The sequence below is a fragment of the Eutrema salsugineum genome, unplaced genomic scaffold, assembly GCF_000478725.1.
Source record: "Eutrema salsugineum unplaced genomic scaffold, Eutsalg1_0 scaffold_4, whole genome shotgun sequence".
NCBI lineage: Eukaryota > Viridiplantae > Streptophyta > Magnoliopsida > Brassicales > Brassicaceae > Eutrema > Eutrema salsugineum.
The window spans coordinates 3,974,387-3,998,263 of NW_006256686.1; the positions used below are offsets into that span (position 1 = coordinate 3,974,387).

The following is a 23,877-nucleotide window of genomic DNA, read 5'->3' on the forward strand; positions in this document are numbered from 1 at the left end:
AATAGTACAAATAAAAATCTAATTGTCAGAATATTACAACGTTTGAGAAAATTGCAAAAATAGTTTTTTTTGGTAAAGTTTTTAGGTTTAGGGTTTAGGGCTTTTTACCCAAAAACCTAAACTTTTAAAACTAAAACCTAGATCTTAAAAAACTGAATCCTAATCGTTAAATCTTTATAAAAATTTCTGAAAAAGACTATGTCAACTATTAATTTTCCCAAAACTATATTATATTGACATTTAGTTGGTAACTTGATACTATTCTAGACTATTTCCTCTTGATTGTAAGTGTAGTGTATCCGTACAGGCTAATAATACCGTCTAGCAAAATAGAGATCATCAATGAAATGGAATTGTTGTCAAGGTATAAAAAAACTGAGTGGTCGCATCAGTGAAATTAGTTGTTTTGTAATTTATAATGTTAACTTTAATAGATATTGAAAAGGCCAGGTACTTGGTTTGTAAGAAGACTGGGTAGCCAGCCACTAATTCATCAATAACAATAAGCTTACGAATGCATAAATATAAATAAACAAACAGAACACAGTGTTTTTACATTATATTTTTACATATTAATTACACTAAAGTCACAACACTTGGAATGTAACTCAGTCTTTGGGAAAATTCTATAATCTTTGGTTGAGGAAACTTCAACTTTTAGAAAAGGTTCAAATACTGATTTTCTCTAATAGGGGTGAATCCTTGATTTTATCCGAGGCCAACCGTCTCAAGACAATTGTGAATTCGGATGGTAATTTTCAAAACTAAAATTATCCATTAGAGTAATCAGACATATTTTTAATTCATAACAGAATTAAATTTTATTTGAAACAGTTTTCACTATAAAAAAGTGTTGAACAGAGCATTCTTTAACCATCTATGTTGTTGCTGTCTTCGTTAACAACCAAAAGCATTAAGAAATAGGGAAAGTAGAAGATGTGTCTGAGAAAGCCTTGTCTGGTAGACGAGAATGCGTAAGGAATGATAAGAAGCATTAGGAGTATAAAGAAGACCGAATCTATGGCTAATACAAAATGGGAAAGCCATGGGAGATCGCTCACCACGAGTGTAACTCCAGCCACAAATGCCATCGCCATAGAGACAAGAGCGGTTGTAAGAAGTGGTAAAGCTAGTTCAAAAGCTTTCTTTGTCAGAAGAACATCACCCAGCTGTGCCCAGATAAGAGCCATTATAGTTACCATAGAAGAGCACATTGCAATACTGTTGAACAAGAGAAAAACCTTGAAATTCATTTCATTGACCAGTGCAGCCATGCCTTGATCTGGAGCAGAACTGATGTAACCACCGGGTAATGTAAAACCTGCAGTGAAGGTCACAGTTGCTACGAGTGCTGCAGTCACCATAAGAGTATTGACACTATCCTTATATTTTTCTGGATTTTGTATGTGACTCTGTTTCAAGGGAATCGGTTTCTGACCATTTGGTGCACCAGCAGATACCAAAGCCATCCAAGTCAATCTCTGTGTAACCCAAGAAAAGAAGTTATATGAGAGTTTTATATATATTGTCCATAGGAGATATAAAGAATGTGTTTTGCATCTATAAAGTTTGGCATACCTTGTGAAGTACGTAAGTATCGTCCTTCAACGCTTGAGCAATATCTAGAGCTGTAAAACCATCATTGTTCAGTGTTGTGAGGTTAATCCCATGGTTCCATGTAAAAATATTCACAACCAACGGGTGTCTGTGTTTCGTGGCCAGGTGTAACGGTGTATTTCCATCAACGTCTTGTTCATGCATCATTCTTTTATGTTCATCAAGTTGTAGGAGATACTTGACAACTGTCGACTTACCAGTTTTCGCAGCAACATGAAGAATATTCTGACATTGACTGTTAAGTAGCTCTATTGAGTCAGGACAATGCTTAATAAACTCTTTTATGATCCTGACATGTCCTTCTTTTGCTGCCATATGAATCGGAAAGAATCCATCATCATCAGCAACATAACAGACACTTGAAGCTGCTTTGTCAAACTCTGATAATATATAGCGAATTCCCTCATAAAATCCTATTGATGCTCCAAATGAAAGACATGTTCTTCCTTCTTCTTTGCGTAATTCAACAAGTCCTGGATCTTGACTAAGAATAATACCAAGGATATCTACAATACAAAAACAAAAAACAGAAAAGCAATCACGAAGAAGGGAATATCAAAATTGGCGCAACGTAAGAAACATGGCCTTAGAACAAACCTCTCCTCTTGGCCCTCATTGCTGCATGTACAACAGATTTTCCACCACGCATTAAAGCTAATTTAGATAAGCAAGGTGAAGATTCAAGCATTTTCTCCACGAGCTCGCAATATCCGGCTTCTACAGCCAAGTATATCGGAGAAACTCCATCATTGTTCACATCAAATGATACATCCTGCCTCACACTAAAAAGGTAGAACGCCACATTTGCATGTTTTTCTTTCAACGCAACGTGTAGAGCCGTATCTCCGTTCTTGCTTTTAGCGGAAATTAGCATATCACACATCAAAAACTCTGTAATGTATCGAACAAGAAACTCAACAATATCGAGATTTCCTGCTCTAGCTGCAACATGAAGAGCAGTCTCAGAAATCAAATTTCCTTTTTCAAGAAGATTTGGCGATTCAGAGACTATATAATCAACTATATTTGCATGACCCGAGGCAGCAGCGATATGAAGTAGTGAGTTTTCATGATTGTCTACGAGTCGTTGAAGGATCTTTGCATCATCTTTCATCCTTTTGAGGAGAGATTCTTTGTCACCTGCTCTTACTGCACACAATATCTTCGGGTTCATAATCTCAGATTCATCACTGTCTATGAAAATAGTCAACTGATTTGGATTTAAAAGGGAACCAGTGGATGTGCTCCCTGGATCAGATATAATGCAACACTCCCTCTTCATAGTCTTGCTCATAGCTCCTGATATTAATAGTAATGAGAAAAATTCAGTTCCAAAAAAAAAAAAAGATAAGAGAGAATCACTTATAAACAAGTATAAGAATTAGACAAACACATACTCTCAAAAAAAAAAAAATTCAGAAAAATATTATCTGAGACGCTTTGAAAATTCAGAGGATGAACGATGAACAAAAATAATGATGAAAATGGAGAAAGAGCGTTTTTTTCTCACCTACGATTTCATGAGTTCTGCTGAGATATTGGATGGAATTTGGACTTTTACAAAATATTTCATTATTTTGGGACGATTTTTCAAAAGTTTTCTTCTAAGAAATTTATTCCAGTGACCACCAAAAAATGCGCAAGTCAGTCAAGATGTCACAAATAATCCTCAGCATGAAGATAATTAAGACCTTAATGAAATTATTTTACCTTTATGTTATCCCTCGAAGACTTTTTTTTCTAGTGAATTAGGTAGAAAACAACTTTTGAGACTTTAATAACCTGAATAACAAAAAGATAATGGGGTTGAGTGGGAAATTAACTTTTAAGGAGCAATGATCACAAATCCAATGATTTCTTAATAAACACGTAAGAGCATATCGTTTTTTGATGTAACCTTTATTCAACAAGTATTTAATTAAGCGATTATACCAGATACGTCCGGACTATTTTAATCTGTAAAGTGATCGCTGTAATTTGACAAAACATATGTTTTTTGATGTTTCAGACATCTTTGATCCTTCTGGGATTTTTACTCCCTCAAGGATTTTTCTCAATCAAGCCTTTTCTGGCATTCTGACACAGACCTTGGATCTGGATCATCATTTTTATTTTCAATTTTTTTGGATACTAAAAAAGAGAACATTCCATTTGTATCATTTATCTCACTTCTAGACCATAATATCCCACTTTGGGCGAAATTAATAGAAAGCTCATACTTTTCAGTATCATGTTCGTCTTCTGGACGAACATCTTTAATTGATTCTTTTGGAACCTCTTCATGTATGTTTTCAGGACATATATCTCTATAAGGTTCTTCTAGAACCTTTTCACATATGTCTTCATGACATTTTTCTTTATTCGGTTCTTCTGGAATCTTATCTCCCAATTTCTTTTTCTTTCGAAGATTTTTATTCTTCGAGCCCATTGGCCTCCCGCGCTTTAACTGAACTCGCGGTTCATTTACTTTATTCCCATCAATAACTTGTTCTGGAACATTTATTTTTGATGGAGCAGTAGCAGCGGGGACATATGATTTTTCACCCTTCTCGTATATGTGAACGTATAATTGGTTTGCCAAACTTTGCAAATGTATAATTTTCTTAACTTTCACCTCGCGTTGATGGGTAGGTGATAACACCGTATTTTGACCACTTTTAAGGATCGTTTTGAAATACTTTTTTTATGTTTTTATTGCTTTCAAGTACTTTTATTACGTGTTTCAAGTATTTGTAGTTCCAAGACTCTTTTCAGGAAACTTAGGGAAAAGCTTAACAAAATGGATAGAAGATCAGATTTTAGCTTAGAGTCAAACCGTCAGAAGTTCACCCCCGATTGAAGGCTTTCTCACCTTCTGATCCAGCTCAAATTTGGAGATCTCAAAGATGGAAGTATCAGCTTTCCAGCACACTTTACTGCTTGGCAATCCAACGGTTCAATCAAAAGATATGCGAAAAGCAAGATGTCTCATAAACCAGCCGGTAAGCGTTTCCACCTGCGGCCAACAGGTCATTCCCCGCGGTCACAACCATCCCAACCGTGGCCAGCCATCCATTCCCCGCGGTCACGCACATCCCGACCGCGACCAGCTAACTCCGAGTTCGAAGGTCCAATTCTGAAGCCCATATCATTTTCCCAGCCTCAATTCTGGAACCGTAAAGACCAGAGAGCATTAGAGACTATGAATACATGAGAGCATTAGAGACTATGAATACATATCATTTATGTCGGTTTTAAAGAGAGAAGAAGAGAGACGAAATACTTTACAGAAATTTTACTTAAAGCTTTGTTTTTAGGTTTTAGGGAGAGAGAGATCTATCTCTTGAACCCTTGTTCTTTCTTTTTCAATTTTGGTTTTTGTTCTACTTTTCAATACTATGTTTTTGATTTCGTTTATCATGTCTGAGTATTTTTATTGTTGGGTCTAAGGGATTTTCGATGGGGATATATGTGTTCGATGAGGATTCCATGAGCTATTGAGCCGAATCTTAGAATTTTTTCTTCTGAATTCGTTTTTACTGCATGAAAGTAGCATCATGAACTACAATCTGATCCAGATGCTTGGTGACACGAAAGTGTTCATCCGGTGTCAGATCTAGTTTGGGAGAGCAAAACAAACATAGGAGTGGAAACCTACCTATGGGCGATTTGTGAATGCTGACGAGCCTTAAACATAATGCATCTCTTCTTTTCCAGGGCCAGAGTGGAAACCTACTGGTCAGGGTTGAGAGAGATAGTTGTCTATGATCACGACAGTGGCGTATTCATACGTCCGTGACTCTAGTTCGAAAAGTTTAAGCTAGGATCTTATCAAATTTACTATCTAGAAATGTTTTGAATCGTTCATACCCCTGAGAAAACTTCCCTGAACCCCATCGCTTTCTTTCTTATAGATTTACTCCGATTTTTATTCAAGCTTTAGTCTAGTATCGCTACGCTTTCAATCGATTTTCATATAATCAATTAGGTTTAACCGTTTTTCTCGTTTTTAGCCATTTTCGTTAAAGTTTAATTATTAGGTCATTTTAATTCCCGTATTTTCTCTTTAAGATTAGTTTTTACGTTTTAAACACACCACCAAAACCCTTACAAAACTCACCTGGTTCTATACTTCCTTACTTTATATTTCTTTCGAAGGCTTTTGCAGGAAAGATCCTCCTTCCCTGTGGATTCGATCCCTAAGTACTATAATCGATCAGCTGTGCACTTGCGGCTATTGATTTCAATTAGGGTAAAACTTGACAACCCTCATCGCAGACACACATCAGTAGGGGGATCGAGATAAGCCAAGGTTTGTGTACACCATGTAATATCCTTTGGTGATTCTCTTGATCCTCCCGCCAACGCTGGGAATTCATTTTCATCAAAGTGACAATCGGCAAAACGTGCCGTAAACATATCTCCAGTTACCGGTTCAAGATATCTAATTATACTTGGTGACGTATAGCCGATATATATTCTCAATCTCCTTTGTGGCCCCATTTTTGTTCTTTGCGGCGGGGCTATTGGGACATAGACCGCACATCCAAAAATACGGAGATGGAATACATTTGGCTCCTTGCCAGATGTTAACTGTATTGGAGGATATTCATTATATCCACTTGGCCTCATCTGGACCAATGACCTAGCATGCAATATAGCATGTCCCCATACAGTAATTGGGAGTGTTGTTCTCAATAGTAACGGTCTTGCAATCATCTGCAACCGTTTTATCAAAGACTTAGCCATGCTATTATGTGTATGAACATGTGGAACCGAATGCTCAACATCGATTCCCAATGACATACAATAGTCATTAAAGGCCGCTGAAGTGAATTCACCAGCGTTATCAAACCTGACTTTTTTTATGGCATAATCAGGGAATTGCGCTCTCAACCTGATTATTTGGGCAATGAATCTTGTGAAAGACATATTTCTTGTAGTCAATAGACACACATGTGACCATCTACTAGATGCGTCAATTAATACCATAAAATATCTAAATGGCATGCATGGTGGGTGTATCGGCCCACATATATCACCATGTATTCTCTCTAAAAATACAAGGGATTCATTCCCAACTTTGGCTGGCGAAGGCCTAGTTATGAGTTTTCCTGGAGAACATGCCTGACATGAAAACTCTCCCGATTGAAAAATCTTCTGGTTTTTCAATGGGTGGCCACTCAAATTTTGCACAATCTTTCTCATCATGACTGATCCAGGATAGCCAAATCTTTCATGCCAAACTCTAAATGTACTAGTAAACCCCGGATTTACTGTAACATATGATTCAGTCATATTTATTTTTGTGCAATATAATCCAGAGGACATCAAAGATATTCAATGCCATTTTTATTTATATTTGCTATATGATATCCATTTCCTCGGATATCTTTAAAACCTAGCAAGTTTCTGCTAGATTTGGGAGAATACAATGCATTAGTTATTTCAAACTTTGTCCCCCTTGGCATTGAAAAATTAGCTCTTCCGAAGCCTATTATAAGATTTGCATTACCAGATATGGTACTCACGCTTCCGGCGGAGTCCTTTATTTTGAAACAGGAGAAATACTTTTTATCTTTAAGTATAGTATGTGTCGTAGCACCGTCTGCTAGACATTTATCTCCATCCTGAATCTCAAATGATGACATGTTCTGAATCACAATATGCAAGAAAATGCATTAATAAATGAAAACATGATTTTATAAATTATTTTATATTAAGAAAAAAACCCTTTTCTTGTTAACAAAAATATATTACATTTTTATTTAAAATTACATTGGTTTTTCTTGTCTTCTTCAAGAAGACTTTATATTACATCGATCTTAATCGCTTTGTTTCCGTTGATTCTTCAGGATCAACAAGGAAATCAGCGATATCAAGATGAGTATAATCACTTATGCCATCAAAGGAAGGTCCAGCTTCATCAGAGATGAAATTGGTTTCAAAATTCTTTTCTTTATCCTTTTCTTTGGCATCTTGTGATGCTCGGTACAGATCGGCTAAATGTCTTGGCATACGACATGTTTTTGCCCAGTGATTTTTCATGCCGCATCTATAACAAGCAGTTTTTTTTTGCTTTCCTGCTTCCCTACCAACATCAGTTTTTCTTCCTCGTCCACGACCTAGTCCGCGGTTACGGCCTCGGCCGTGTCCGCGTCCGTGTTCGGTTCTATTATTTTGACTGGATGATGCAACATTTGCTTCTAGGAATGGTGATGATCCAGTTGGACGAGTTTGATAGTTTAACATCACGAGCTGATTATTTTGTTCAGCCACAAGGAGGACTTGCATCAACTCCGAGTAAGTGGTGTAACCTTTTGCCCGGTATTGTTTTTGCAGGATTACATTTCCAGGATGAAATGTTTGGAGAGTTTTTTCGATCTTGTCGAAATCACTTACCTCCTGTCCACAGAACATCATTCTGGAAGTAATTCCGAACATCACAGAATTATATTCACCAACACTTTTGTATCCTGGAACCGGAGGTTCAACCATTCATGTTCGGCTTTCGGTAAGATCACATACTTTTGGTGATCAAACCTATCTTTGAGAGATTGCCAAAGATCTGCAGGATCTTCTTTCGTGATGTATTCCTCTTTTAAACTATTATTGATGTAGTGGAGCAAAAATATTATGGCTTTCGCCTTTTTTTCATCTGATGTCGTTTCCGACTTATCGATGGTATCGAGAAGCCCGTTTCCTCTTAGATGCATTTTTCACCTACTGCCCATGACAGGTAATTTTTTCCAGACACATCAAGGACATGGATTTTGAGCTTCGACATTATAAATGTATATATATATCGTAAATTTAGCGAGATATTTAATTTAAATTTTTTTAAAGAAAAACATGATAAAAACTTTTGAATATGCATATATAATAAAAATATATATTTAGGCAATATAAAAGGTAGAACTTTTTATATAATTGAGGAGGCAGAGCCTACCATAGTTTTAAAGGAGAAGGCATAACCTTTCACTCCATATATAAACAAGGAGGAGGTATAACCTTCTACTCCACAAATATAAATTCAAGGAGGAGGCTTAGCCTTCCATTCCATATATATGTTCCGAGGAGACATAGTCTACCATATGATCATATGATCGTGAAGGTATAATCTATTATACTGATCAGTTCGGGGAAGGCAGAGCCTATTATCTCGTAAACTTGAAAATAAATTGAACATAAATTTAAATCAACAGTTCGGGGAAGGCAGAGCCTATCATCCTGAAATAATATATAAATTTGAAATAGATTAAACATAGATTTAAATCTTACCTCTTTGGTATAAGAACGGATTGAGAAACGTTCGTGCTGATAACGTCTTGTAAACTTTAAATATTATATGTATATAAAAGGAGAGAGAGTGAGTGGAGACGATATGAGAGAGAAAAGTTGTATTATTAACTTCACTTTTTTTTTTGTCGTCTGAAAATCCATTTAAAGCCCAAAGGACAAAGTTTGGTACAACATATATCCAGCTAAAGCCCACATCATACACATGCAAACTAAAGATAAGGACAAAGTAAAAACACAACACGTGTATAGGTGGAGAAAAGCATCGACCACGTGGCAGGTCTAGAGAAGATCGGAAGCTTCAATTCATGCATATCGCCGTCGCCGGGAATCTCACCGGAGATGTCCGCCGTTGACAGGAATTCACGAAGCTTGTTGTCTGATTCACCACGAAGTTTCTATCGTGCACTTATGTGTACCAAATTTTACATACTCTTCCGATTAGATCCTGAGAAGTTCTTCAGCCAGAAGTTTTTCTTTCTTCATAGTTCGACTCCGATCAGCCAAAACTCATACTCAAACATCACCTTATGCCTTGAAGAAGGCTTCTGAAGAAGGGACTAAGGGAGATCTCTGCTCCCAAGCTATGAGCGGATGATACCAAAGCTTGAAGAAGAACAATACTTCCAACACAACCACCGGATCTGAAGGCATCACCTCAATAAAAGAGGAACCATCAGCGGAAGAGATGGGCAAACTAATCCGGTCGAAGCCGGAAATTTTATTTTCCGATCAAGTCGGAACCGATATAAGCGAAAAAACTTCAATCATTTCGATTGAAAGTATGAGAGAAAAAGTATTCTTACTCTGTGAAAGATATTAAATAGAGAACAGAGCAAGAATCAAAAGAACTCTCGATATCGCCTCTTTAGTCACCGTAAGGAGAGAGAAGAGAGCGATTTCCTCTGTAATTCTATCTAGGTATTATTAACTTCACTTATATCACAAAAGGAAGATGTTCCTCTATTTATAGGGAGGATGGTAGTTACAAAGAAAATATGGTTATTACCACACATAGGCAAATGAGAGGTAGGTGAAAGTTGAGGTGAAGAATCATTTATATAACAATCACTTAATTATGTCACGTTTATAAAACATTGAACGAAATATATGTCTGATTACCTTTATGAATAATTCACAAATGTCTTTGAGGCGTTTGACCTCAGGTAAAATCAAGGATTCAACCCCCCCCCCCAATTGGACATTTCTTAAGGTTGAAATTCCATCAATTATTCGCATTATATTTTACATTCTTTTTTTTTGTCGTCATTTGTTTTATAAATATTCCAAAAGGCAGAGCATATTACAACAACATATTAAAGAGGCCCAACATAATAAATAAATTAGATCCAATTAACCCCATTACAATCCACCTAATACTAAACGTGTAAACTGATCATGAAATTTCAAAACACGTGTGAGGCAGAAAGGTGAATGTGTTGCAGCGCCGCTTATCCATCATCGGAAAAGTTCTTCACTGAGCATCCACCATCGACCACCATGATGCCGTACCAGACCACTGCTCTTTCACCTTTTTTTAATTCCTCCGATTTGATCTGGTGTACATCTGAGGTTAGCAAATTTCATTTCTTCATAAAATCCATCACCGATCAATACAAACTCAAGACTTATCACCCTGTGCTTTGAAAAAATCTTTCTTTAAAAGGGGACTTGGAGAGATTGATAACTCCCAGCCAAGAGAGTATGATGCCTAAGGTTGAAGAAGGAGAATCCCAACGCTTGTCACCAGATCTGCAAGAAGGAGATATGGCAGAACAACATCCGAACAGCCAAAAAATCCCTTGCTTTACCATACAAGACCAACGATTCTTCTATCATGAGAAGAGATCCTTCTCTCCACTAAGGATTAGTGAAGGATTTCAATCACTCAAGTAGAAAGAAATCGAGAAATAAAGATAGCAAAAGAAAATCCGATGAATGGAGATAAGAGAAAAAAAAAACTAAAACATAAGAAAATCCGATCATAGTCGGAATTATTAGATCCGTTTAACCGGAAACATCCATCCGATATTAATCAGAATTTGTACAACAAAAATTGAGAAAAACTCTCTCTCTGTGAAAGATAGCAAAGAGAGAATAGAGAGTGAGGAAAAAAACTCAATTATTATACATTCTAAATGTTGGAATTCAGTGTATATGTAATATGTACGAATATATGGTGTTTATAAAATTCCAAAATATGTTAAACATTATATACATTACCAAACCAGTTCAATAAGGCGATCTTTCTAGCCTATATTTTTGAATCTTGACACATTTTATCGCCCACACAAGACTCTGGATGCCCAAAAATAACACATAGAGAAACTGCCCCAGACCAAATTGCATAAGATGTGATTCATTGTCTTGGCTACATTACCACACCTGGTTCTTTCCGTCGTGATTAATTTACGATGCGACTCAATTAGTACATTTTAGCTTAGAACAATCATTAGTAAATGAACCACTGAACAGGGGGATGCATATAGCACCAAAAAAATGAAATATATAGTAATCCAATAAGCCAAAATAAAAAACTGCAAAACATCCGAGACATCTTGATGATGGTTTTTTAAAAGATTGATGTCATATGATTCATTTTCTTTTGTTGATAGGATAAGAAGATAGTATGTTGAGCTGCGTATACTGATCCAATTCAGACAATAATCCGCACGAGATTGCTCATCTTACATGAGGCAAAAGCCTCTCACCAGCTTCGATTACTTCTCTCTTGTAGTCAGCTTAGAATTTTCTGAGAAAAAATTGTTCATTTGCAAGCAATTGTTAAAAAAATAGTGATAGAAGAATTTTTTTTTTAAGTAAATAATTAGCCATGAATAAAGAAAAACTTGAAGTGGAGCGTGATCTGCTCATTTCCCAAAAAAATATTTTAGAACGAAAGTCAAACAATTTAGACTAAAAAATGGTAATTTTCTTAGCAATTATATTACTAATCTTAAAAGGTAACATAATATTTTTTCCTATGAGTTTTTAGTTCTATTTTTTTTTTTTTTTAAATTCTATCCAGCCATGAATAAAGAAGAACTTGAATTAGAAAGTCTCACATCCGCTCAATATTCAGAAAAATATTTTGGAAAAAAATTCTAAAAATTAGGACTAAACAGAAAACTACGAATGAACCATTGTGTCTTTCCATTAAATATATTTTTTTAAAAAGTTGTGTTTTTTTGTTTAGTTTTTTTTTTATAAAAATTATACATTTCTGTGAAAACTACGAATGAACCATTGTGTCTTTCCATTAAATATATTTTTAATTATATTTTTTTATATAAATGTTAGCTATTGTATGGTTATGTCTTTTGGTTTTTTTATTTGTATATGTGGTGTTTATTTAGTGAATCTATAATTACATTTTAATAGAAAATGATTGTTGGAGGTTTAAGTGTTATGGTTATTTTGGTAAACCATTGCAACTATTGAGTTTATGGTTATTTTACTAAACATTGGAGTTCTAGAGATTATAGTCATTTTATCAACCATTGCAACTCTTGAGTTTATAGTTATTTACTAAAAATTACAACTCTTAAAATTAAAGTTAATTTACCAACCATCGCACATCTTGACTTAATAGTTATTGAACTCAACTATTTAAAATTTCAAAAATTATGTTTTAATATTGAAGCATTGCATCTTTTTAAAATAAAGACAAAATTACTTATTGAAGAGACGCAAATTTTTATTAAGAAGATATAATTTTCTACCAAATTATATATAACAATAAGACACAGTTTTTGTTTTTATTGTTATTTAGAGATGGGTAAAGATTCTATTTATCAAGCATACAACTCACCTGTTAAATATCACAAAGTTGAAGTATCTGCTACAGTATTATTAAACATAGAATGTATTATTTATTCAATAATATGATCAAATTTAGTAATTAAGTATCGACTTTTTAATGTTTTTAAAATTTATTCATGTATGATGTTTTTAAAACTTGGTTGATAATGTTTGAATTGTTATTGTGTTATCCTCCATTTAAGAGTGTAGAAGTTTAATATGAAATTGATATAATATATTTTCAAAAATATTTTGCTTGCAAAAAAGTATTAAAAATCAATGAATACTGGAAATTCAATAGAATTATAAAGTTTCTCCCAACAGCAATCTTTGATTAACAGTACATCACTTAAATTATATATATATATTTAAAATACTTTTAGAATGTTAATTTACATATATTAATTAAAAATTATTTTTGAATAGATGGTGATTTTCAACAAATATCAAACGATAGCATTATCCCAAAAAAATTTGGAATAGTGAATATTTCTATTGCTAGTCACAATGGGTCTAATTGGTAGCATTAAACGGGCACTTGGCAAGGGCGGTTAAAAAAATGCTACCAATTAGCAAGGCCGGTTGGAGAAAACGTTTGAAACCATTGTTGTAATCAGCGTTTGAAACCATTGTTGTAATCAGCGTTTGAAACGGGCGGTTGATGGATGATTCAGACGGTTGGAGATTAATTTTTGGACGGTTACAAACTGTAAAAAAATGGACGTTTGGAGCAAACGAGCGGTTGTAACCTGAATTTTTTTTAATAATAAAATTTATGGTTTGATGTTAATTTTTAATAATAAACTAGTAAAATTATTTATTTTTTCTTTGTATGTATATGTGTGTGTTTTTATTTTATTTTATTTCATTCAATTCAATTCACTCGATAAAATAAAAACAAAAAACAGAAAATAGATATGTTTGTATATTCAAGTCAGTCCACAAAAGGATCAGATATTGGTTGTGCATATCTGTTTTTAATCGTCTTATAAATTATGAATTATTAATTATGAGAACAAGTATATGGACGGATTTATGAAACAATAGTTATGCATTTAAAAGTTATTAAAAAACACTTATCATCACTGATATTTTAAAAAAAACTTAAATTTTTTTATGTTTAATTTTTTCCAAAAAAAAGTTATGCATGTATTCATGTTCATCAACAAAAGAATAAAAACCGATTATACAATTCAGATTTATCAAAAAAATTTTCATAATACATTTAAAACAAAATCTAAATTGTTTTATGCTTCTTTCCTACAAAAAAAAAAAAAATATTGTGCATGTATAATATATGGCAACAATTCGTAACCAAATTGCAGATATGTTATCATAGGTGAATGATGCAAATTATTATAAAACAAAAGGAGTTATTTTGAATAGTTTAATTTTTTTTTCAGAAATAATAATTGTAATCTTTGTTTACTCAAATTTCATATAATAAAGTTTAAACTATGTCTTATTGTATAGTTTTATAAATAGTTATCTAAAAAATATTGTACTAATAATTTTATACATTTACACTATACAACTGATATAGTGCTACCAATCAAGCTTAATTTTCAACCGCTTTGTGTTATAAAATTATTTTTTCCAACCGCTATCTCTATTCGCCTCTTTTCTAACCGCTCAAAATTCTCTAACCACCTTATTTAAACAGAGTCACCAATTGGACCCAATATCACAATTGTTTTTTTAAATATATTAGAACTAATAATTTTTAAAATTTAAAGGAAAAAGATGAATACCACAAAAAAGAACCAAATTATAACTAAATGCAATGTCTCGATTGTATAGCTTGGGTTTGGTCATTAGAAAGTACTGAAACAGATACAGTTAGTAAACGACCATTGTTCTCAATTTGTTTATTTTTTTTTCATATCCGGAGATAAATTCCAAGCCTTTCAGGCCCTGACTAATCTTCCTTAGGCCCAATACCCTTTTCATATAAGCCCAGTAGCAACTCACATGGTTGAGTGGCCAAAAGTTAATAATGTGATAATTCCGCATCGAGGGAGACTCAATCTCTGGCCTAGACCCACCGAGTCGAATCTTCCACTAGAAGAGAACCACCCCACTACAACCTCTTGGTTTGTGTGGAGGCTCACAGGCAGTAGAGAGTAAAACACGATCTTGTTTTCAACAAATTTTTTTTTCTTAATTTGTTGAAAACAAGATCGTGTTTTACTCCCTACTGCTTGTGAGCCTCCACTGTTATTAGTTAAGCTTTAAATGAGCCTTTATTTATCTGATATATAAAAGCATATAATTATATCATAGCTTTTACTTCTATGGGTGTAGAAATTTCTCTGCAAAATACATATACGATGTATTGTTTCAAGGTCCATAGTGAAAATTATCATCTTATTGGGTTTGTACTACCATGTGAAAATTATCATCTTATACAGCTAACAAAATAAAAAATGAGGAAATTTGATTTAATATTCCAAAAATTTGATATTTTTTGAAAAATAACCTTTTTTAAAATTTTTTTTGAAAACTAACCTTTTAAGTAGGTAAAAAAACAATTATATCGATAATTAATTTTTAAAATATAATAAATACAATAATTCATTTTTTCTTTTTTTTAATTTTATTTATTTTGGAATAATATATGTTTTAAAATAAATATAATAATATTATATATATATATATATATCTACTTTAGAAGAACTAATAATTTTAATTAAAATTAACGTTTAGATATAAAAAAATTTATTTAGGTATACACAAATCTAGTTTTATAATTATCATTAACATACTCAAACTCTATATATATATATATATATATATATATATCACCATTGTACAACAAAATTATAAATTCTTGCATTCATATTGTCTAAGGTAATTTATAAAGAGTAATCATATTTTAGTGCATAAACGTGCACAAAGATCCATGTACGTCCATCAATTTTCCACCACTTCAAAGATTATGTTCATTAATATTCATGCATTGTTTAATCAGATTTTATATCATCTTGTTATTTTGAAGTGATGATCAATTTTTATATTCATTTTTTTCGCAATATCACTTCAAAAGATGGTGACCAACGAATATCTGAATTTGTGCATTACAGAATTGAACAACATAATTACAGTTTATTTTAAGAAACTTAATTATGATATTGGTGATATCCAATCGAAATTGGATTTTTTGATGAAAGAGGTTATTCGTGTACAACAAAGTTGCAGAAACAGAAGTCATTTGGTATTTTTATGTATTTAACAAAAAAAATTCTGTTAAAATACTATGTACTCTTCTTATATTATACAGATTATAGAATAACAGATTGTTTTGTAGAAACGAAAACTTGAGTTGCTAGATCATACAGATCATATACTCTATTGCCGTTTACTGAAGAGAGTACGGTGAACATAAATCTAAAGCATGCTTTTAATTTTTCTCAAAATGACTAAAGTTATGATGGAAAGAGATGGACACCAAATTCAGCAAAATTATGGAAAAGTTGTATCATCTACAGAACTATTGGTGGATATTATAGATAAAATACCATCGAAAGAACAAATCTTTAGGGAAAGAAAAATCCAAAAGATAAAAGGATGTCTCAAAGAGTAGGTTTTTGGTGAGAATCATGTGGCAAAAATCAGAGGAACTTGTAACGCATATGAATCTTTTGCTATGGTGGATCAAGCAAAATCTGATTGGTTCCATGCATAGATGATGAGAAGTTATTCTTGATTAGATATGTATATTGCAATGGTAATTTTGTTTAATATTCATTTTTGACATTTAAATTCTGATTGCAAAGATACAACCATTGATTTTGACATTTAAGTTTTATCTTGGATAATTTAGTAATTTTAAATATCAAAAAGGTTAGTTTTCAAAGTTTTTTTTTAAGATGGGTTATTTTTTAATATAAATATATAAATATATATATATATATATATATAAATATTTTTGTAATATTAAACCAAATCTCCCAACAATCGCCTAATATCACACAATTAAGAATTAGTTAAGCCAATATAATATATCCAATGCTATATGATCTTATAAATTCAAGAAAATTTTTGGTTTCCAAAATATAATGTTGATTTAAAATGTATCAAAAATTTTTATAATAGATTGAAATCTAAATTTTTTTTTCCAAATTTTACAGATCATGACAAATTTGAATTTTTTTCATACACGATTTTGTACTAGATTTTAATTCTCTTTGCTTGGAGATTTTAACATTTCATATCATGATAATATTTTTAAAAACTTCTCATTGTAAAAACGATGAAGTTCTATCGATAAAATTGATCATGTTGGTTATAATTGTTGTTTAACTTCTTCTCAACGTCAATTGTATAGTTGCCTTTTATATGGATATATATATATATATGTTGAGTTATACATTGTTACATTAACTAGTAACTATGAACTTAAATAGAAATGTGTGTTAATTGCTTTATACAGCTTCGTTCGTCTCTGTATCTTTATATTTTTGAAAGTCATATCTATTTATTTTTTACAATAGTAGTTATTTTTTTTTAAAAAAAATTGGATCTTTACATATAAGTATAATCACATTTTGTTATATGTGTATTTACTTATAAATATTTAAAATAATTATGAATTTAATATACTTTATTTCTCTCGCGATTTTTCATGGGTTTGAGACCAAGTAATAATAAAAAATTATCATTTAAATAACACTAGATTCTAACAGAAATGCAAAATCAATATATACACAACTTTTTGAATAACAAAAGATTTTAAATGGAATTACAAAATCACCATGCCAATAACAAAGGATTTTAAATGGAAATATTATTACACCAATAACACAAGTTATGAATATAAAAATCCATAAACCAATAACAACAAAATCTTCATATTCTTGAAAAACCAGAGGAGATTACACTGGAGAGTTGGAAGATGGAGACACAAGCTTAGAAAAGGGAAAACACTATTCATTAAACATAACATGTCGCGAAAAGATGATGTGGTTTGTGGCGAGATCAAGACAGCAAAAACCCCGATGATCCATTGGATATCTGAGAAATACGCACAGAGTGGAGCGAGGAGCCAGTTTATGGGGAGATGTTTGCAGAAGATTGGGATAGCAGAGTGATCTGACACACGAAGATGGCTATATGTAACAGGTTTCTGATGAAGCTTGACAAACAGTATAACATTGTGAATTCCGGAGGAAGGTAAGAGGTTGAAAAGGTGAGCGGTTGAGAAGAAGGTATAGTATTTAAAACCGCTAACACTGGAAATAAGAGATGTCCAAATATCAGAGTGAAAGATCTCAAAGGGTTTTAAAACAACTGAAGAAGAAGAAATAAATGGCTAACTGACACGCATGACACAAAGTCGTCAAGTCGTGTTTAGAAAAAACAATAACAACAGAGGATAGAGTGTCCCAAATGTCCAAGTTTGCGATGCCACAATGTATCGGTGGAGAGGGAAGAAGCGATAGCAAGTGGAGACGATGGTGGTGTCATCGTGGAGACAGAGTACAACGGGCCTGGGCTGTTACATCAGAGGAGTTTGGTCTTCGTGCATAAATCCTTAACACAGAAACCAAACATGTCAAACTCAACGGAACAATTATTATCGGTCGCAAAGCGACGAACCGAAACCAAATTTTTTATCATGGATGGACACACAATGACGTCGCAGAGGTGAAATGGTCGATTTGGTAGTGATGATGGAAGAATACCATTGCCTATGTGTGTGGAGCGAGCAAGAGATGCATTACCGACAATGATAGATGGAATAATGCTTTTATTAAAAAGAGAACGTAGCGTATCTGGCTGTGAGGTGACATGATTCATCGTACAAGTGTCCATATACCAAGCAGAGTCACATGGATCTGGTAGGCTCATTAAGCTGAAAGCCTGGACAAGGTTTGCTGTTGGAGAAGGCGACAAAGCATGTGGTGAGCGTTGATGTGAGTGCAGTGGGCAACACAAGTTTTACCCTAGACAAGCTGCAAGTGCACAGCAAACGCAGTAGTACTTAGGCATCGAATCCACAGAGATCTGTGTGTTGAGGACTTCTAACTGATGCTAAAAACAATCGTAAACCTAATCTAATAAAAAGGGGTTTTGTTTTGTCACTAAATCTAATTATGCAGAGAATTAAAAAGCTGGAAATAAAAATCGGTTGAAAACTATATGAAAAATGGTGCTGGGTTCAAGGTTCATCTTTAGGGTTCATGTTCTAAAACACAAAAATTTAGGCAAGGATTTTCTATAACTCTGAAACTAGGATAGACACATGTAAGATTAGCCAATTCTCGTCACCCTAATCATCTAATCACTTGTTCATGGCAATTAACTCTCGCTCTCATGCCAGAACAAGATCATGCTTTGTAGATCGAATCCATCTCTGCTTACGTATCCTCCATAGGTAGCTTTCGTCTCCTACGATGGTGAAATTCATAAGATCCAGTTCAGGCAACCCAGATACAACACTCTCGTGGCTCGGATTAAACCTAGGATCGGATTCTGGGTGATCAATCTAGAATTACCGCTTTGAGATTTGGATGAATGGGAGAATCATGTTAAAAATCGAAATCTTTTTTCCTAAAAACCTAGATGTCATTCGAACATGGGGTCTCTTTGGATTACCCTTTCACCCAACTAGGTGACTACTCATACATGGCTGAGGTAGACATCATCATCGGTTTAGAACTAAGAAGAAGAAAAGTAAAAGAAACAAAATTGCAGAAAAATTTCTCTTACTGAAGACAGAGTGGCGATGGAGAGCTTCTACAAATGCATAAAAATAAAACCTAAAACTACAAATGATTTCTCTCTCAAAGAGAAGAAAGAGGCTCTCTTACCAAAAACCTAAAAATGAGTATTTATAGTGTTTCTCCAAGTCTTGGGCGTCTAGGACTTGTAAAATGGGTGCAAGAAGTGTCTTGGGCCTTAGTTGGGCTCCTGAGGTTCAGACATAGGTCCACCGGGGGTGAAACCTCCTGAGCTGCGGTGGGAAGAAAGCTGGCCGCGGGTGAAAGCACTTGTGCTTGACTGGACTTGTGTTGATCGGCCTTCATTGCATTGATAATATTTGGAGATCTAACCGTTGGATTGCTTTGATTCCAAGTGTGTTGGAGAGCTGGTTTTTTTTCTCTATAATGTCTCTATATTTGGGGATGATCAGACGGTGAGAAGGTCTTCATTGGTTGCCTAACTTCTGACGGCCTGAATTTATCCGAATGTACTTTTGCTCCAAAATGCACTCCAAAATCCCAAGTTTCCTGAAAAGTCTTTTAAACTCCAAAACATGGAAAAAACTTATAAAATCTTTAAAATTGAGTGAAAACACCTGCATAAGATACTGAAAGTGATCCATAAAAGTGGTCAAAATCAGGTGTTATCAAGCGTTGCAGAGATGGTCCAAGAATTCCAGCAGAGGACGCAAAAGTTCCAGATGATTGGGGATATGTCGATGAACCGTATGTGGAAACAGAGCCGTATAAGTATGGATGAGGAGTCCACGCCGGAAACTGGTACGGCGACGGCTGGTGATGGTACCACAGTGGTGGTAGTTGGAAGTAGTTGGAGATCCAGCCATTGTTTTTGTTGTTGTTGCGACTGCGTCTTCAGCCACGATTAGATTTCCCACCATGATTGTTATAGTTGCGGTTGTTGCATCCTTGCGAGTTGGATTGTTGATGTGGAAGAGAGTGAGTAAAGTCTGTGGAGGAGGAATTAGAGGTGAGAAGAACATTGGAAGAGGAGGAGGTGTGATGTGGACCTGGAGACACACGACTGCATTTCGAGAGTCGCTTCTCTTCCATGAGAAGCATAGAGAGTGCTTCAGAGAACTGCTGGAAGGGAGTCTTGTGAATGATAAAATTGAAAATGTTGTCAAATTTCTCGGAAAGGCTATTCACAAGATGCATAACATGAGAGCAATCCGAAACAGGGGCATCAATGTTGGCAAGCAGATCGGGGTGGTCTTCATCTTTTGACAGAATTTGTGAACACCGAGGTCACCAATAGCCATGGTGTGGAGGTCGTTTTCAAGTTGCAGAGCACGACCTTCCTTATTGTCGTGGAACAAAGCTTCAATGGAAGTCCAAAGCTCATGAGTGGTTCACTTATTTTTTAAAACCGAATCAAGGAGAGATTCAGAGATGGTTCCATAGGTACACATCGTCACAAGTTCATCACGTTCTTTCCACTTAGAATCAGTGTTGGAAAAAGATTTGGAGGTGCTATCGAGATGTCCGGCAACACCGAAAGAGACACAGTGAGTCTCAAATAACTCACGCCACTGATCATAGTTGAGTTTTTCTATGTTAAGGACGATGGAGACATAGGCACGAATTTGTGCGATGCCGAAGGGTTTTTCGGTAGTGGGGGTGGAGGAGGTAACACCGGTAGACATCGTACACAGAGAGAATCGAGAAATAACAAAAGAAGAAGAAGAAGACTGGGTTTAGGGTTTGTTTCGTGAGGAAGGAGAAGAAAAGAACGGAGGTGGAGCTTAAGAATCGATTTTAGGGTTTTTTGATTTTTAAGAATAGCTCTGATACCATGAAATCAAAAATTTTGATATTGAAGTCGAAAACTTAGAAATGATCATACCAATAGTCATACGATGACAAAATGATTTCATCTGTACCAACCACTCCTACAAAGTACAAGTCTAGGTCTCCAACTAGATTCTCGCAAAAAGGAGGAAATACACAAATATGCTTTGACCACTCCTGTTTTTCAAAATCTTCTAGAACCCATAACTCAAATTGCTATATTTTAGTAACAAAATAAGACCCTTTTTGCCACAAGTGAGCCTAGTTACCCATTGTAATTTATCAGAGTTGATCTATATTCCACTGCGCTAATGAATTTTCTCATGAATTTCATAAAGCGGAACTTCTCAGACCTTAAATCAAAGCAAACTAACATACTTTCCTCTGAAATTCTATCACCCACGGCTCGGTAATACAAAACACCATCGATGCATATCACATTACATACAGTGCCATGTGGTGTGCAACATTCAATCTTTCGCCATGACATTTTCCAAGCTTTTAGTGTCATACCGTGATACTCATACTCCTCAGTACCCATCATCTCTCTTATAACTTGGGCAAGTCATTGATAATACTTTGAATTGCTTCTCAATCTCGTCCTCGTCTTCATTTTTGGTAGAGCTAAGGATTGTCACGTGCTGGAGTTACATATTGTAGAGATAATATTGAGATAATACTGTATCTCATTAGACTATCTTATACTTAGGATATTCTCGTGTTAATATTCTGTATATATCTTCTTCTATTAGCCTATATATAGCGATGTATGATATAACTCATGATTAAGCAAATACAATCATCTTTCTCTATATGGTATCAGAGCTCTCATTTCCAAAGGACCTCTCTTTCTCTTAAAATTTTTTCACTTCAAGAAATGGCCACTGAATCATCCACCTCCTCTGACTTTATAAATTCCGTTAACATGGTTAACATGACAAAGCTTTCCTCAACCAATTACATCACCTGAAGTGCGCAGATCAGATCTCTCCTTCGTGGATATGATTTGTTCAAATTCATGGATTCCAGCAGTAAAATTCTGCCGAAGACCATCAAAAACTCCGGCGTCAAAGCACCAAATCCAGCTTACACTTTCTGGCAATGCCAAGACAGTCTCCTCTTCAGCTTGCTCATGGGCTCCATTGAACTGGCTCAATAGCCTCTTATTGCCAGTGCGGATTCTTCTCTCGCTGTCTGGACAACACTAACGGAGACATACAGTAACCCAACACGAGGTCACAAGAAACAATTGAAACACCAATTGAAGCAGAGTGTCAAAGGCACAAAGACTGTGGATGCCTATATGCAGCAGATCAAAGCAACATCAGATGTTCTTGCCCTGCCCGAAATCCCACAAGATCCAGAGGATCTCACTGACATCGTCCTTGATGGTCTCGGAGATGACTACAAATCCCTGATTGAGTTCGATCACAGCCGTGAAACACCAATCTTGTTTGCTGAACTTCATGAGAAACTCATCACTCGAGGGTCACGGTGTCAAACGGTGTCCGATGTTCAAGCTTGTCTCCTTGCAGCCACTAACTTCTTCAAACTTTTCTGGACATCCACAAGGATTTTCTCCATCGTTTCCTCAGGCGTACAACACCATGATGATCCCAGATATGATGCTCCCTCGTGGCTAATGGTTCCAGCAGTAAAATTCTGCCGAAGACCATCAAAAACTCCGGCGTCAAAGAACCAAATCCAGCTTACACTTTCTGGCAATGCCAAGACAGTCTCCTCTTCAGCTTGCTCATGGGCTCCATTGAACTGGCTCAATAGCCTCTTATTGCCAGTGCGGATTCTTCTCTCGCTGTCTGGACAACACTAACGGAGACATACAGTAACCCAACACGAGGTCACAAGAAACAATTGAAACACCAATTGAAGCAGAGTGTCAAAGGCACAAAGAATGTGGATGCCTATATGCAGCAGATCAAAGCAACATCAGATGTTCTTGCCCTGCCCGAAATTCCACAAGATCCAGAGGATCTCACTGACATCATCCTTGATGGTCTCGGAGATGACTACAAATCCCTGATTGAGTTCGATCACAGCCGTGAAACACCAATCTTGTTTGCTGAACTTCATGAGAAACTCATCACTCGAGAGTCACGGTGTCAAACGGTGTACGATGTTCAAGCTTGTCTCCTTGCAGCCACTAACTTCTTCAAACTTTTCTGGACATCCACAAGGATTTTCTCCATCGTTTCCTCAGGCGTACAACACCATGATGATCCCAGATATGATGCTCCCTCGTGGCTAATGGGTTCAGAAGCCTCTGATCATCTTATAATTGATTTGGCTAAGATGTGAAAATTGGAAATGGAATGGGACTTCATATTTCTAATACGGGTTCCACTATTCTCCCCTCTCCTTCACGTAACTTTGCTATGAATAAAGTTTTTCATGTTCTTAGTATTGCAAGAAATCTTGTTTCAGTCAAACAACTATGCACACAATCGGGTTTTCGTGAAATTTTTCCCGGACTTAATTTAGGTGAAGGATCTCAACACGGGGGCGCCAGTGATAACCCGGGGGGGGGGGGGGGAAAGGGGGGGGGGGAACTAAAAATGAAGGTTATGAGTGGCCGTATCAAGATTCATCAAAAAATTTCTCATTTTCTGCCTCAATAAAATGTCCTCTAGCGATCTGGCATTCAAGATTA

At 35.0% G+C, this 23,877-nt stretch overlaps 2 protein-coding genes across 3 annotated transcripts; both read right to left on the reverse strand.

Moving 5' to 3' along the window:
• Nucleotides 1-858: 858 nt before the first annotated feature.
• LOC18013958 (protein ACCELERATED CELL DEATH 6) lies at nt 859-3,267 on the reverse strand. 2 transcript variants are annotated; one of them, XM_024153873.1, is made up of 5 exons: nt 3,128-3,267; nt 2,215-2,916; nt 1,815-2,123; nt 1,579-1,628; nt 859-1,481 (listed from the first exon to the last, which is right to left on the reverse strand). In XM_024153873.1, exons 2-5 carry the CDS (start codon nt 2,909-2,911, stop codon nt 870-872), a joined length of 1,668 nt encoding a protein of 555 aa, XP_024009641.1. In that variant the 5' UTR covers nt 2,912-2,916; nt 3,128-3,267; the 3' UTR covers nt 859-869. The 2 variants fall into 2 exon arrangements, with proteins under 2 accessions (XP_024009641.1, XP_006418558.1); XM_006418495.2 differs by having other exon boundaries at nt 1,579-2,123.
• A 4,143-nt stretch (nt 3,268-7,410) lies between these two features.
• LOC112084385 lies at nt 7,411-8,312 on the reverse strand. The gene is made up of 2 exons (XM_024153511.1): nt 8,125-8,312; nt 7,411-8,020 (listed from the first exon to the last, which is right to left on the reverse strand). The coding sequence occupies exons 1-2, from the start codon at nt 8,310-8,312 to the stop codon at nt 7,411-7,413; spliced, it is 798 nt and encodes a 265-aa protein (XP_024009279.1).
• Between the last annotated feature and the right edge of the window lie 15,565 nt (nt 8,313-23,877).

Coding starts and splice junctions, on each gene's coding strand:
- LOC18013958 (XM_006418495.2), bottom strand. CDS start 2,911: ATGAGCAAGACTATGAAGAGGGAGTGTTGCATTATATCTGATCCAGGG. Junction 2,124..2,214: donor AATGAGGGCCAAGAGGAGAG/GTTTGTTCTAAG, acceptor TTTGTATTGTAG/ATATCCTTGGTATTATTCTT. Junction 1,482..1,578: donor ATACTTACGTACTTCACAAG/GTATGCCAAACT, acceptor TGGGTTACACAG/AGATTGACTTGGATGGCTTT.
- LOC112084385 (XM_024153511.1), bottom strand. CDS start 8,312: ATGCATCTAAGAGGAAACGGGCTTCTCGATACCATCGATAAGTCGGAA. Junction 8,021..8,124: donor GATAGGTTTGATCACCAAAA/GTATGTGATCTT, acceptor AATTACTTCCAG/AATGATGTTCTGTGGACAGG.